This window comes from Pleurodeles waltl, chromosome 4_2 (genome assembly GCF_031143425.1).
Source record: "Pleurodeles waltl isolate 20211129_DDA chromosome 4_2, aPleWal1.hap1.20221129, whole genome shotgun sequence".
NCBI lineage: Eukaryota > Metazoa > Chordata > Amphibia > Caudata > Salamandridae > Pleurodeles > Pleurodeles waltl.
In genome coordinates, this window is record NC_090443.1 from 929,272,386 (window position 1) to 929,286,669 (window position 14,284).

General features: G+C 42.4%; 1 protein-coding gene across 1 annotated transcript in view; it reads right to left on the reverse strand.

The window, feature by feature from the left end:
- LOC138293482 (cytochrome P450 4B1-like) overlaps positions 1-14,284 on the reverse strand; it is a 407,245-nt gene that overhangs the window by 38,140 nt on the left and 354,821 nt on the right. The window contains exon 10 of the mRNA XM_069232721.1: positions 9,752-9,816. Within this exon, the coding sequence (XP_069088822.1) occupies positions 9,752-9,816 (65 nt within the window). The remainder of the gene's footprint in view (positions 1-9,751; positions 9,817-14,284) is intronic.

Consider the following 14,284-nt stretch of genomic DNA (forward strand, 5'->3'; position numbering starts at 1 on the left):
TTATTTTATTAAATAAGTTGGAAAGCTCCTCGAAAAAGAAGAGACTCTGGCTGAAAATTTTAAAGGGCAAGACAACTCAATTAGGCTGGCTAGCAAGGGCATTGAGTTGGACTTGTTCTTGTTGTAAGAGCAGTGAAGAAATGTTCTTTCTGATTTGGAAGAATTCCCAGTTTGAAACAATTCCAGTGCCTTGATCTAGGAGAATGTGGTCATTGAGCTGATGATGAATTTAGACTGTGAGGCTCTCAACGTTGCAGTGAATCAAACACACATGCATGTCTCAGTAAGGTATTCAGTGTTTTGTAGGCCCTTGTGCTAGGAAGGAAATAGGACCCACTTGCATCTCTTTCAATGATAAAATGCAGCAATTTTCGGGGTTCAATTAGTCTCTCAGGCCTTGGTTCCCAGTGCCACTGCACGGCAGTGTTTTGTAGGCCCTTGTGCTAGGAAGGAAATAGGACCCACTTGCATCTCTTTCAATGATAAAATGCAGCAATTTTCAGGGTTCAATTAGTCTCTCAGGCCTTGGTTCCCAGTGCCACTGCACGTGCTGCATCAATGGAATTTATGGCTTTGGCATGTCAAAGTTAAGGCCAGCAAATTGTGTCGTTTGTGGGCAAGATCTGATACAATGTGGTTGTGTGCAAGTCCACACTCCAGCTCAAGGAGTTGAACTTCATAATCATAAGCATAAAACATTTGACTCATGGGCATCAAGATTCCCTGAGTAAAGGGGTCAAACAAGCTCTGGTAATAACAGGTCAAACACAAATGATGAGCATGGGTTGTATTTATAGTCAAACTCTTCTGGCTCTAAGTGACCTTGAAGCAACCATTTTGTCACTGACTTAGTTCTAACATCAACTGGACTCTAACAGTCTGCTTTCTTTTCCTCTCCTTTTGAGTCTAATCACTGGAGCCATTTTGCTAGGATAAAGGGTGCCTGCTTGTTTTTCTATCCTTCAGTGCCTGCTTCAAGGTATCACCACATTTTATCATGGCTAAAGCCTAGTTTCCTGGTCGAGTTTTTTTAATGTGATGTTTGTTGTTCTAAACTTACATAACTATGTAAAGTTCCCTAAGCTATGCAAGTGTTGTTTTGTAGCTTACATGCACTAGCAGTTTTTCTATGTAAATATTGCACATACCCTTTATGTTTGATTGTGCAATATTAATTGTGAAATAAATAAATTTGGATTTCCTGAGAACACAGTTAGAAGCTCCCGGTTGGCATATCGAATCAGTTCCCTGTTAAATGCAGAAGATATTGCCAATTTACAGATGCTAAAATGGCAAAAGCAGGGACAGCCAAACAGGGATGTGGAATTCCTATTGCCGGATGCCTGTGACATATTGTTTGGGGTCAAGGGCCACAAGTTTTCATGTTTATTTTGTCCTTAGGAAAAGTATGCCCAACCCCTTGCAGCACAAACCCCTTGGCTGCCAGTTTACAGAGAAGGGAACTGTCTGCAGTTGAGGTGATATGCATGTCCATATGTCAATGCTGTTATAACTTGTATTTATGGTTCATTAATGAAAAACCTTTATAATTAGGGTGAGCGCTGTAAATAAATATTTTAGGGTCACAATGCATTACTGATAGTAGTTCCAGTAAAAAAAGTATAGATACATGTTTGAAAAATTTAACAATACAAGTCTAAGTATAATGCTCCCAGAATGTTTCTGATTAGATGCAAATGTTTGCAGAAGCTTGTAAGCAAGAGTGATGATTATTTGCTTTCAAAATAAAAGTTTCACTACTCTGATATTTTAGGTGCTATTCCTTTGTAGCGTCACTTAATAAAATGTGTTGATGCATGCTAGTATTTTCAAAAAATATTCCTAGTGGAAAATCAGTTTAACCATTTTCAGCAAGAATGTGGGAAGCATGAAAATAAACAAGCACTGGCAAAACCAACAGATCCAACATTTTTTTGTGATCCTTTTGGTTTCGTCAATGCGTGTCTTGTTTTGACATGGCTTTTGTAACCCTTTATTCTTGTGGGAGCTGCCAGGCCCTCACCATTGAAACCAACATTGGCAAAAATCAAAAAACGTTTTATGGTCTCAAAAAGCACACATTGTCACCAGTTGTGTAAGAAAGGACCCGCAGCCCCCCCTCCAGGGGGCCCCCTCAGCACAGCACCTGCGCTGAGGGAGTCTGGATGGGGGGCTCCCTTCATGTTCCTTGCAGGGGGGCCACCTCCAGTTTCATTACGCCACTGATTGCCACAGTAGTCCATGGCACTGAAAAAAACTACTTTGTGTGCCGATATGCTCCTAGTGGAAAAGCAGAATGTGATCACTCTCAGTAAAGCTAGTCGATAGATAGAGAGAGAAATAGAAGTTTAATAAAAACAAAATGTCTTTGTTAATGCCATACCTAACTAGGAACCCAATTCTTAAAGAAAGTTACAAAAGTGCACCCATGGTATACATCTTTGAATTAGTGGCTATCATGAATTCAGAGGAACTTACAGAAGTAGATCAGGAAAACGTACTCCTACAAAATATTAGTGAACTGTAAATATGTATGTGTAGATTTGCTCATGTGAAAATCTATTGAGCATTTACAAGTTCTCTTTCCCTCCAAACACTTTTTTCCCAACCCTGGAACAACTTCTACTTCTGCCGTTGTTAGGAGTAAATTTCCAACTTTTCTCATTATGGGAAAAGATTAGAGAAGAGCTCGTTAAAGTCCTTTAAACATGCAAATTTGTAGGTTTGCAGACTCAATGGCAATCCAGCCCTGTAACTATTGTTTACTGCCTCCTCCAGCTCGAGTATGTAGATCTGCGACAAGTAAATGTTTTTAGAGGACAAGTAGATTTAATAAGCAACCTGTCCAGTGGACAAGTAGAGATTTTATTAAATTCCACACCCATGCCAAACCACATTCACATGCACCTCTTCGAGAGAGATGCTACCTAACACAATCTTGTCAGTGCAGATGATCTCTCTCTCTCTCAACTTCTCAGCCTTCATGCTACCAGAAAACAAGTATTCAAAGGCACAGCCTTCAAATCCAACGAAGATCCAAATGGCAATGTGGACCAGTTCAAGAAAGTCACTGCCCTAATTCTGGAATCAAGTCCTGAAATCAGGTACTCAAGCCAGAAGGAGGAACAGCTTTGGTAAAGTTCCTAGTACCGGGAGCATCATGCCGGTTCTGGAGGGCCTGTCAGCATTGCATGTTTATTTTAATTATTGAACTAGTATATTTATATGTGACCCTACTCTTATCTTTGAAGTGTCCCTAGACTTTTACAAACACATTTCAGTACTTTCAAATGGCCCACAAATCACATTCTACTATTTGACATCTATTTTGACAAACATGGGTGAAGTAAATATAGTTTAAAAGAGACATTGACAGAGAAAAGCGCATGAAAATCGTGCAACAAATAATTTATGGAGAACAATGGTCGTGGTGTTACCCAACAGCTGCATGCCGTAATCATCACTACTCACAGGCCTGAAATTGTAACATTTTCAGGGTTCTGAGACTATTTATTGGATCACCTAAACATAGAGGGGCATATTTATGGCCAAGTGACGCAGCGCAGTAAGTCACCTTACTGTTCAGCGTCACAGAGAAAGGGCAGGCATGCGCCATATTTATCCCAATACATCGCAATCCTGTCCTTTCTCCAGTGCTGGTGACAGTGGGCTGCGTAGCACCAACACAGGCACTCTTGCAACATGGTGCAAGGGTACCTCTGTTGTATGTAGGGTTGGTGCATGAAGAGGGACCTTTCCGCACAAAAAATCCACTTCCTGCACAAAAAGAATTCCCTGAGGCTTTTTCCTCTTTTAATGTGTGCTGCAAAATGAAGTACACATAGCAGGAGGAACAAATGAGGAGAAATAAAGATATTTCTTCTTGTTACTCCTCACCTGGGTGGCGTAGGTTTTTGGCGCATTCCCAGATCTACCACTACGATTTGCGCTGCATTGCATTACTTGAGGTTTATGAAGCCACTAAGGGCCACGCAAGGTGGCCTTGCCTGGCTTAATAAATCCAATTTTTCTGTTGTGTCACTCCTGCATCACATTGGAGGGTGCAAAAGAGATGCAAATGGGCTCATAAAATGCCTCAGAATTATTTTTTCCCCAGCAGCTAAATACTTTTCTTACTGCCCAGTATTAGACCTTTCAACCATAGGGTAGTCTTCCCCCAAACATTTTGATGTCCTCCTCCATTTTTACTGACCTAGTTTTTGCTGGCCTTTGAACTCTGTGCCCTTAACACCTGTCAACCAGTCCTAAGGTGCTTGCTCTCACCCATCTAAACATGGTAGCATTGACTTATACCCAACTGGAATATGTAATTTATTTATATGTCCTTAGTAAAGTGCCACTACATGTGCCCAGGGCCTACAAATGAAATGTTACTAGTGGGCCTGCAGCCCTGATTATGCTAACCACTTAAGTAGCCCCTTAAACATTTGCCGGCCACTGCAGAGCCTGTATGTGCAGTTTTAAACTGCCATTTTGATTAGGCAAAGTAAACACATATATCACGCTTAGGGTAGACCCTGGACAGCCCAGAGGGAAGGGTGCAATGTATTTTAAAAAGTAGGGCATGTAACGTTTAAGTTTTACATATCCTCGTAGTGAAAAACTCTTACATTTGTTTTTCATTACTGCAAGGGCTCTCTCTTCTATAGGATAACATTGGGTTACTTTATTACATTTTTTAAGTGTAATTTCCAATTGGGAAGGGATAGGCAATTCATGTTTGGTGTCTCTGGAATCACAATTTAAAATGCTAACTTGTGGTGAAGTCAGATTTTAAATAGCAATTCTGAAAATGACACTTTTTAAACGTTGCCATTTTCTTGCCTTAGCCATTTAGTGCTAGTAGCCTTTCTCCGATCACATGATTGGGTGTAGATGACAGTTGAGCTTTGTGTATTCATTCTAGACAGGCACACAGAATAGGGAGCTCAGTTGTGCCTGGATGGCCTATCACTAGCAGAACGGGAGGGAGGCGCTGGGCAGAGCCCCACTCACACCTGAATAGGCTATGTCCTGCCTCCACACAAAGGGCTGCACACCCGCGTAGATAGTCTGGACCCAGGAAAGGGAAGGCAGGACACCTGGGGACTTCAAACGGAAACTTCTAGAAGCGTTTCCCTCACTTTTAAGGCCAACATGATATTAATAGTGGACTTCAGACACCCCCAACTCTTCAGTACACTTCTGGAGCTGTGGATACTGTGCCAGGATGAAGGACTGCGGTGCTGCTACAAGGACTGCCACCACATCTAAGCTGTGGAACAGGCAGGCGGGCACAGTTTACTGTCCTGAGAAGGATGAAAAGATGAGTTGGCTGTGCCATGATCAAAACTCACGACATGCATTTCACACACAGATGTTTGCGGTGAACGTCTAAACCACTGAGCCTTTTTGTTAGCTATAAAAGTTGTTCTTCAATTGTTGCTTGCAGCTAACCTACAGTACGCAGAAATAAACAAAAATAGAAAGAGCAGCAGTGCATGCCTTGCACATTAAAAAAAATGTATGGGGGGCACAAAAAATACCTGCAAGGTCAAAATCTAGTATCATCTCACATTTATGCGAAAATAGCTACTCATATAGGAGCAAGCATTGTAAAAGCTAATAGGTCTGACGGTGGCTGCCAACCTTTTGGTTTTGTCGTTGGGTCTTTTGTTCAGTCATGGTTTTTGTAAATCTTCATTGTTAGGTGAGCTACCGGGCACTTCCCAGTATAAAAGAAAATTGGCTATGAGCATGCAGAAACATGCATTGCCATAGAAACTCCTGGTGCTTAAATAAACTACTGTTGTGTGGATGTTCTCTTTGTGAAAGGGCAGAATACTAACATTTACAGTGAAGCTATCCAGTGACTTAACTGGGCTATCCAGCTACCCAATGCTAGATATAGGTCTGGGTGGAAGGAAAATGTCAATGACACATCAATAGACCAATGGATGGAGGTGGCTGATTGGAAGCTTCATTTGTAAGTATATTATCCATATCATCTTCGTAAAATCAAAAGGCATTGGCTATCCCCAGACCTGGGAGGGGGTGATAATAAGTACAAAAACTGCCAACTACGGAACTAGGGAGCCAGGTTTGCATCTTAGGGATGGCTCAACATCCTGTGATTTTGGGCAAAACCAGTTAATCTCCCCATGCTTAAAAAGTAACTTAAAAATAAAAACTGAATGTCACCTTGTGTAATGCGAATACTGCTCAAGTAAAGCGGTCCGATACCTTCGGGTCAACTATGAATTAGAAAACAAATAGCAAAAAAATAAAAATGTTTCAAAATCAAGTGACTAAAAGTCACTTTTTTTGGAAACTAAGGGCCTGATTTATGAAAAGTTAGTGCCACCTTTGCGTCATTTTTTGACGCAAAAGCAGCACAAACTTACAAAATATAATTATATTTTGTAAGTTTATGCTGCTTTTGCATCTGGGGTTCCCTATAATATAATTATATTTTGTAAGTTTACACTGCTTTTGCATCAAAAAATGACGCAAATACAGAGCTAACGTTTCATAAATCAGGCCCTTGGTTGGTAAAATTAATAGAAACTAAAGCAATACTCGGGTTTATTAATCAACCAAACATTAGAAAGCAGTACATTAAGAACAAACTAAGCTGCACATACTTACTCAGTATCATTTAAAAAAGAAATGTTGAAAAAATCGAGTCAGTGACAGGGTTCATAAATTGCACATGCTGGTTCACAAATAAATAACACCCACAATAAGCAAAATAAACAAGCATTTGCAAAGTCAATAGATCTCGGCAATCAGAGAGCTATAGGCATTAGCAATGGTAATGCATTTGTGTATATCAATAAAAACCAGCACCAGAGCCGTACACAAATGCATTTACATTGCTAACGCCTACAGCTCTTGGATTGCCGAGACCTATTGGTTTTGCCAGTGTTTGTTTTTATTTACCGTTTCATTATGGTGAAGGCTAATCATGGAGCGGTAAATACAAATAATTAACCCAAAACCCACTGCAGTCTCTTTATACAACTTTAAAGGTCTTGGCTGGGGCGGGTTTTCCAGCATCTTTATTGTGCTTCAGCCTGACTCTTAACCAAAAGATTATAAAGTTAGAATATGTAAAAAATGAAAACTGTAAAATGGATGTGTTTCTAAATAGGAAATCACTAGTTTACAAACCACCATCACAAAAAATAAATGGGAAGACATATTAGAGGTTGATTTAAGTGAACCAAAAGAGCAGCTCTACTCTAGGTTCACAGGTCCACTTGTGTTTCCTAAACAACTAAGTGTAACTAATGAGGTGCCTAAACAAAACATTAATTATGTGGAACACAGAAATACCAACTTGCAGGGGCAAATTTACTAAACTGTAAACAGGGGTACCTTCCTGCACAAAAACTCCCAATGGGGGCGTTTTCTTTCTTCTATGTGTGCTGCCCAATGCAGCACACACAGAAGGAGGAAAAAACAAGAAATAAAGCTATTGCTCCTCGTTATGTGTCCCCTGGATAGGCATGGGCTTTTCACACATTCCCAAGTTTACAAATCCTTGTAAATCTAGGAATGCGTCAAAATCCATGGGTGCAACGTCCATGGAACACCTCTCTGACGCAGAGTAAGGCAACTAGCGACTTGCGCTACGTTGCCTTACTCCATGTCTACAATGCCATGAAAAGCCACACAAAGTGGCTTTGCATAGCCTTGTAGATATGTGTCTGCAGCCTGTGCCGCTGGTGCGTCAGAAAAAGTGATATACTGGTGGTGCAAACCGCTTATAAATATGCCCCTGAGTGTCCACACTCCTTTTGTTTCAATGATAGAGTCCCAGCACTTCTCAGAAGGGGTGCAACACTTTTAATAGGAGAGAACTAGTACTGTGTAGTAGTAACCAGGTACGTAGGAATAGTGAGTACCATTATTTGCTTATTTCCATTCAATGCACTGGTCTAGATCAACAATGTGCTTTTGCCTCTGAGTTCTAGAGTTTGCAAACTTATTCCCTTGAGTCAGACTCTCTCCTGGATATGTATGAAAGGCTAGAAACTAAGGGCCAGATTTAAGAAATGAGGCGCAAGGAGGCACTAGGGGCTCTTAAATATGCCCCTAAGCCTGAAATGAAATAAACAGCTTACACAAATTTTTATGAAGGCCTGGAAAATCAGGATTAAGCCACACAAAGGACAAGAGTAAGACATGATGACTCAGAAATAACTTCTGTCAATCACACTTATGCGCAATGCTAAAAGTAAGAAGAGAGTAGGAAAAGTAAAAGCTGGTCTGCTATTTAAAAAGTTATTAAAGTTACTTAAGACATTTTAAAAAGGTATTCATGTTATAAAACTAATTACAAATTTTCAAAGGTTTAACTTTTTCTTTGAAGGATAATTTCATGTGTTTTTTAAGTTAAATAGGTGTTGACTGCAAGTTAAATAGAATGTATTTTGTTATGAAAATGCTTTGAGTATTCACGGTAGTTAAACGCAGTAAACACAAATAATTATTAAAATATTCCTATAAAACTCTTTCTTCTATTCAGAAAACTGTCCAAACAAATGTTTTTCATCAAGCATTCATTTATAAAGGAAAAAAATGAACTTTCACAAAAAAACGTACAGAAATAGAGACAAAGGCCCTCATTACGACTTCGGCGGTCTTTCAAAAAGACCGCCAAAGCCGTGGACGCCACTATACCGCCAGTGCTGGCGGTATTTGTGTGTCCCTATTATGACTTTTCCACTGCGACAGCAGACGGAAACAGCCTTTCCGTCCGCTGGCCCAGCGGTAAAGTCACATCAACATTGCAGCCGGCTCATAATAGAGCCGGCGGCAATGTTGGTGTGCAGCGGGTGCAGTAGCACCCGTCGCACATTTTACTACCCGAAATGCGCAATGGGGCTGTGTGAGGGGGCCCCTGCACTGCCTATGCCAAGCGCATGGGCAGTGCAGTGGCCCCCAGGGGCACCCCGAGTTCCCCTTAACGCCAGCCTTTCCATGGTGGTGTTTACCGCCATGGACAGGCTGGCGGTTGGGGACTCATAATCCCCAGGGCAGCGGGATTATGACCGTCAGGCAGAAGCCTGACGGCATGTTGGAGGGGCCGGCGGTATGGCCGGGGCTAATGCGCCACGGTCATAATACACTGGTGGTACACCGCCAGCCTGTTGGTGGTGTTACCGCCAGTTTACGACCGGCCGCCAGGGTCGTAATGAGGCCCACAGTTCCTATATCCCCTTTTGTTTTCCTCAAACATCTCATTTAGGAATATCAGAAAATTATGTGAGCTATGTAGTGAGATACTGATGTATTGTATGTAATAAAATGGGGTAAGTGGTTTGAGCAGTGTTAGAATTTGGCAGCTCAAGTGCGAACAGTAAAATGTCGATCCAAAATGTCCACAGGTCATTTCTGGATTAAGATGTTAATTGAACAAGTTAGTAATAAAACAATCACATACATCAGTCGATAATATGCCCTGCTCCTTGATTTAATGTCATCTTGCTGATATACTTTTTTATAACTGTCCTGAATTTTATTGAATAATGAGTACCTCTACGTCACGATGAGGATAAAATTGGCATTTCAACCTATTAAGACTCAACAGGTAATTGGTGGCTGCGGAAGGTATTTTATAGAAATGTAGTGGGTGTGAGTTTATACTGCACAGAGATAATCACTTACGAAATGAAAACACACAGAAAACTGTAAGCAAATTAACATCACTCTATTATACAGGTCAGTTAATCTTAATACATACCTCTGGGTCCTTCCATAGGGTGGGGTCTCTGTGGATTGCATAGATACTCACAACAACCATAGAACCTGCAAGAAAAAGGTACGTAGGGTCAATTAAGGTGCGTTCATCTACTAAGCTTTTTACTATGCATGGGCTCGATTGCCTAGTGGTCAGGCACCTAAAGTACTTAGTATGACGTGAAAAGTGAAACGAGTAGGTGCTCCCTGAAGCAGCAGCGGCTCCTGAATGAGTGCGTTGGGGCTCCACGCACCCAGCAGGCAGCTTTGTAAGTTATGCAGATAGTAATTGCTAAGAGCAATTATTATCTACATAAATAACCTTTACTATTCTTAATAAAAACATAGACTGTACCTATCGGGTGCTGCTCTCGATACCTGGCTGTTTTTTTTCCCTTTCCTCCTCACAGACACAACTGTCAGGACAGGCAACATGGCGCATTTCACTGAGGCACATATGCACTATGAGCTAACTCTTATTTATTTTCTTGACCTCAGCAGGAAGCCCTTGCCTGTAGTTATTGGGGTCTCAAGAGACTGCCCTCTAATGATGAGCAACACTGTCATATTTTCAAGCAGCCCCGGGCAACCAGGGATGATTCCTGCATTTCCTAGGGCTGCTTGTCAATCACAAGCTGCAAGCAAGCACCCACCCTTTTCCAAGTTGTCACAGAGCGCGGTGGGGTCAACTAGCAGAAAGGACTCCACCCCTGTGAAAAGTTGAGAAAGGGTGGGGCTACAGTGGTTTCTTATAATTCTATGTCAGGACCGGAGACATCAATTATGCTTCTCTTTCTATGCTTTATTTATCCAGCACATATCCCATAAGCCATACTAACATCACGTGACTAACCACAGAAAGGGACACTATAAAAGGATGTAACAATAATACAGCTCCTCTTTCTTTGCGGCTCCCGCAGCCAGTTAAGTGCCCTTATCTTTAATGTATTGTCGTGTTTACATTACCGCTTTTACACGCTACAGTGTATGCATCAGTGTAAGTTTTTTTAACGGGTGATGCGCTCATGTTCACTTTTATATTGTGGAGGTGGAACGGGAGCAGATGATGGTGCCTCGTGCCCACAGACCTATTTTTAGTCCCATCGGGACTGAGAGCACGTGCACACACGCATTCCTGATCATCGCACGCTTCATTTAATGTGGCGGTGCTTGAAAACGAACATGTTTTTGGCAAAATAGGCCTAGAAAGGACGCATTTATTTTGGTGAAGGGCCCATCCTGTACTGAGTGGCTGATATTTATCATGCCAGCACGAATTGCAGTGCCTTGTTGTATGGACATATTAAAGTGCTCTTTATTGCTCCCTTACACCCTGTGTCTTAATATTTCACAGGGTTGGAACATTTGCATAGTCTCTGCCTAGAGTGCAGCAGGCAGCTCCCTCCAAGCTTTATTGACTTCACTTTAATGCCTGCTGGCATTGTGCACTCCCCACAACTGTAGCCCTCGGCTACCCTTTAACCTTTGGGATCAATCTGAATTAAAATAATGGCACAGTCATATTCTTATGATGAAGATGAATATTTTGGTGGTGACGCTCCTTCTTTGGGGGAAAATCTGGTAGGGGCCTTGAATAATAGTGTGCAACTCTCTGTCAATAAAGCCTTAGTGAAGGCTCTGGGCCCCTTACCCACCATTTTGAAAGCTTTGCCCGACACAAAGGCTGGTTGCCCCCGCTCGCACCATCAAATGAAAATCAGTCTGGACATCCTAATACCTCCAAAGGCAAATCTAAGGCCAAGAAATGGCCCCATTCAGACATTTTTGAACGTTTATCAGCCTCCATTCAAAACGAGCATGGTTACAGTACTTCTCAGCCCTAAGAATGGCAGGTTGCTGGTAACACTCCAGACATATCAGATTCAGATTCCGATCTGGATTCGGATCAGGTGGACCATCCGGGCCCAGGTAAACGTAAGAGGACTGATAAGTCTAAAGATCAAGCAACAAAGGTACCAAGAGTTCTCAATTTCAACCCAGAGGACATTGTCCACCCTTGCTCTTCTAGTTGGGCCCATCCTCCGGAGGTGGGGCTATATATCCAGGAACACCTCAGATCTGGATTCGATGAAGAGGTGAGAACCAGACTTCGTGCGGAGTGTCCCAGACCCGATCTTGAGGGGAAGGTCACCGATACCCCAGAACTTGACCCCACTATGGTCACCTTTATGAAGAAGTGTGCGAAAGACCGACCCTAAGAAGGATCTGGGCCATGCTTGGAGGTCCTGCCAGGACAAGCTACTAGATCTATCAGGCCCCCTGGCAAAAACCCTGTAGTTGGCCTTCATGGCAAAAGAATCAAACACCCCTATTGACCCGGACATACAAGTGGGATGAGCTCAAAAAGCTATTTGTCACTTGGGTAATGTGGCAATTTCCAAGGAAAGGAGAAAGTCCATCCTTATCATAATAGATCCCAAACTGAATGAACTCACCACCTCGGATGCGGGTCCGGTGGCTCAGGGACATCTTTTTGGAGCTCCCTTCGTCAAAGACCTTTCCAAATTTGCTATTACCTTTAATTCTATGGATAAAGCCCAGTTGTCCCTCAAAAAAGTTTTTCATGACCCACTTTTTCGACAGGCCGGATGTATGCGGGGCTGCTCGTGATGTCGTTACTATCAAGGCACAATACTTGATTCTCTAGGTCGTGGATGAGAATATGACAGGGACAAGTCGCAGATTCCACCTTCTACCCCACCCGGCCCTATGGTAGTCGATCGAGGTATCACAAGAAATATTACAGAGGACAACAAAATTCCTCTCAAGAGTCCTTCAATACGGGTGAGAATTATTCCTTATTCAGAGGTTGTTCTTGGTGGCAGAGTTCAATTGTTTCTGACCGAGTGGCAGAAGCTGATCAAAGACCCTTGGGTTTTGGAAATGGTGCAGGGCTTCAGCTCAAATTTTACCAATCCCCCTTTCAGGTTCCCCTCTCCCTCTTCTCCTTTTTTCCCTTTGAGATCAAGAGATCATATCCCTAGAGGTTCAATCTCTTCTGAAAAAAGGTGCCATTTGCCGGTCTTCTCCACATCCCAGAAGATTTATCAGCCCCATTTGTTCTAGTGGACAAGAAGAGAGAAGGTTCAAGGCTAGTTTTAAACCTGAAAGAATAAAAAAATGGAGGGCATCCATCTCCAAGAGATATTCATCAAGAAGGGGTTTGGATGGTTCGTTTGGACCTGAAAGATGCGTATTTGACTATTCCAGTGTTTCCTCCTCATCAACGATTCCTCCAGTTCCTTTGGCTAGACCAATGTTTCGAGTTCCAGGTCCTTCCTTTTGGACTATCATCCGCTCCTTGGTGCTTCGCCAAGATGCGGGTCTGGTGGCTCAGGGACATCTTTTTGGAGCTCCCTTCGTCAAAGACCTTTCCAAATTTGCTATTACCTTTAATTCTATGGATAAAGCCCAGTTGTCCCTCAAAAAAGTTTTTCATGACCCACTTTTTCGACAGGCCGGATGTATGCGGGGCTGCTCGTGAATTCGTTACTATCAAGGCACCATACTTGATTCTCTAGGTCGTGGATGAGAATATGACAGGGACAAGTCGCAGATTCCACCTTCTGCCCCACCCGGCCCTATGGTAGTCGATCGAGGTATCACAAGAAATATTACAGAGGACAACAAAATTCCTCTCAAGAGTCCTTCAATACGGGTGAGAATTATTCCTTATTCAGAGGTTGTTCTTGGTGGCAGAGTTCAATTGTTTCTGACCGAGTGGCAGAAGCTGATCAAAGACCCTTGGGTTTTGGAAATGGTGCAGGGCTTCAGCTCAAATTTTACCAACCCCCCTTTCAGGTTCCCCTCTCCCTCTTCTCCTTTTTTCCCTTTGAGATCAAGAGATCATATCTCTAGAGGTTCAATCTCTTCTGAAAAAAGGTGCCATTTGCCGGTCTTCTCCACATCCCAGAAGATTTATCAGCCCCATTTTTCTAGTGGACAAGAAGAGAGAAGGTTCAAGGCTAGTTTTAAACCTGAAAGAATAAAAAAATGGAAGGCATCCATCTCCGAGAGATATTCATCAAGAAGGGGTTTGGATGGTTCGTTTGGACCTGAAAGATGCGTATTTGACTATTCCAGTGTTTCCTCCTCATCAACGATTCCTCCAGTTCCTTTGGCTAGACCAATGTTTCGAGTTCCAGGTCCTTCCTTTTGGACTATCATCCGCTCCTTGGTGCTTCGCCAAGATGATGAGACCTGTGGCAGAGGCCCTTCGCGCTCGAGGGGTGAGGTTAATTGTTTACCTCGACGATCTGATCCTCATGGTGCAGGATCCATTAATTCTTCACAAACATCTTTTGTGGACTGTTCAACTTCTTCAGGACCTGGTGTTTCTGATCAACCAACCAAATGTTCTCTTCTTCCATCCCAGCAAATGGAATTCTTGGGGATCCAGATAGAATCAGTGCAGTCTCAGTTGATCTTCCAACAGAAAGTATGCAACATAAAGAAGGAGTTACGTCTCCTGTTGACCAAACAATTTCTGTCACAGAGGAATTTAGCTCGGATGGAG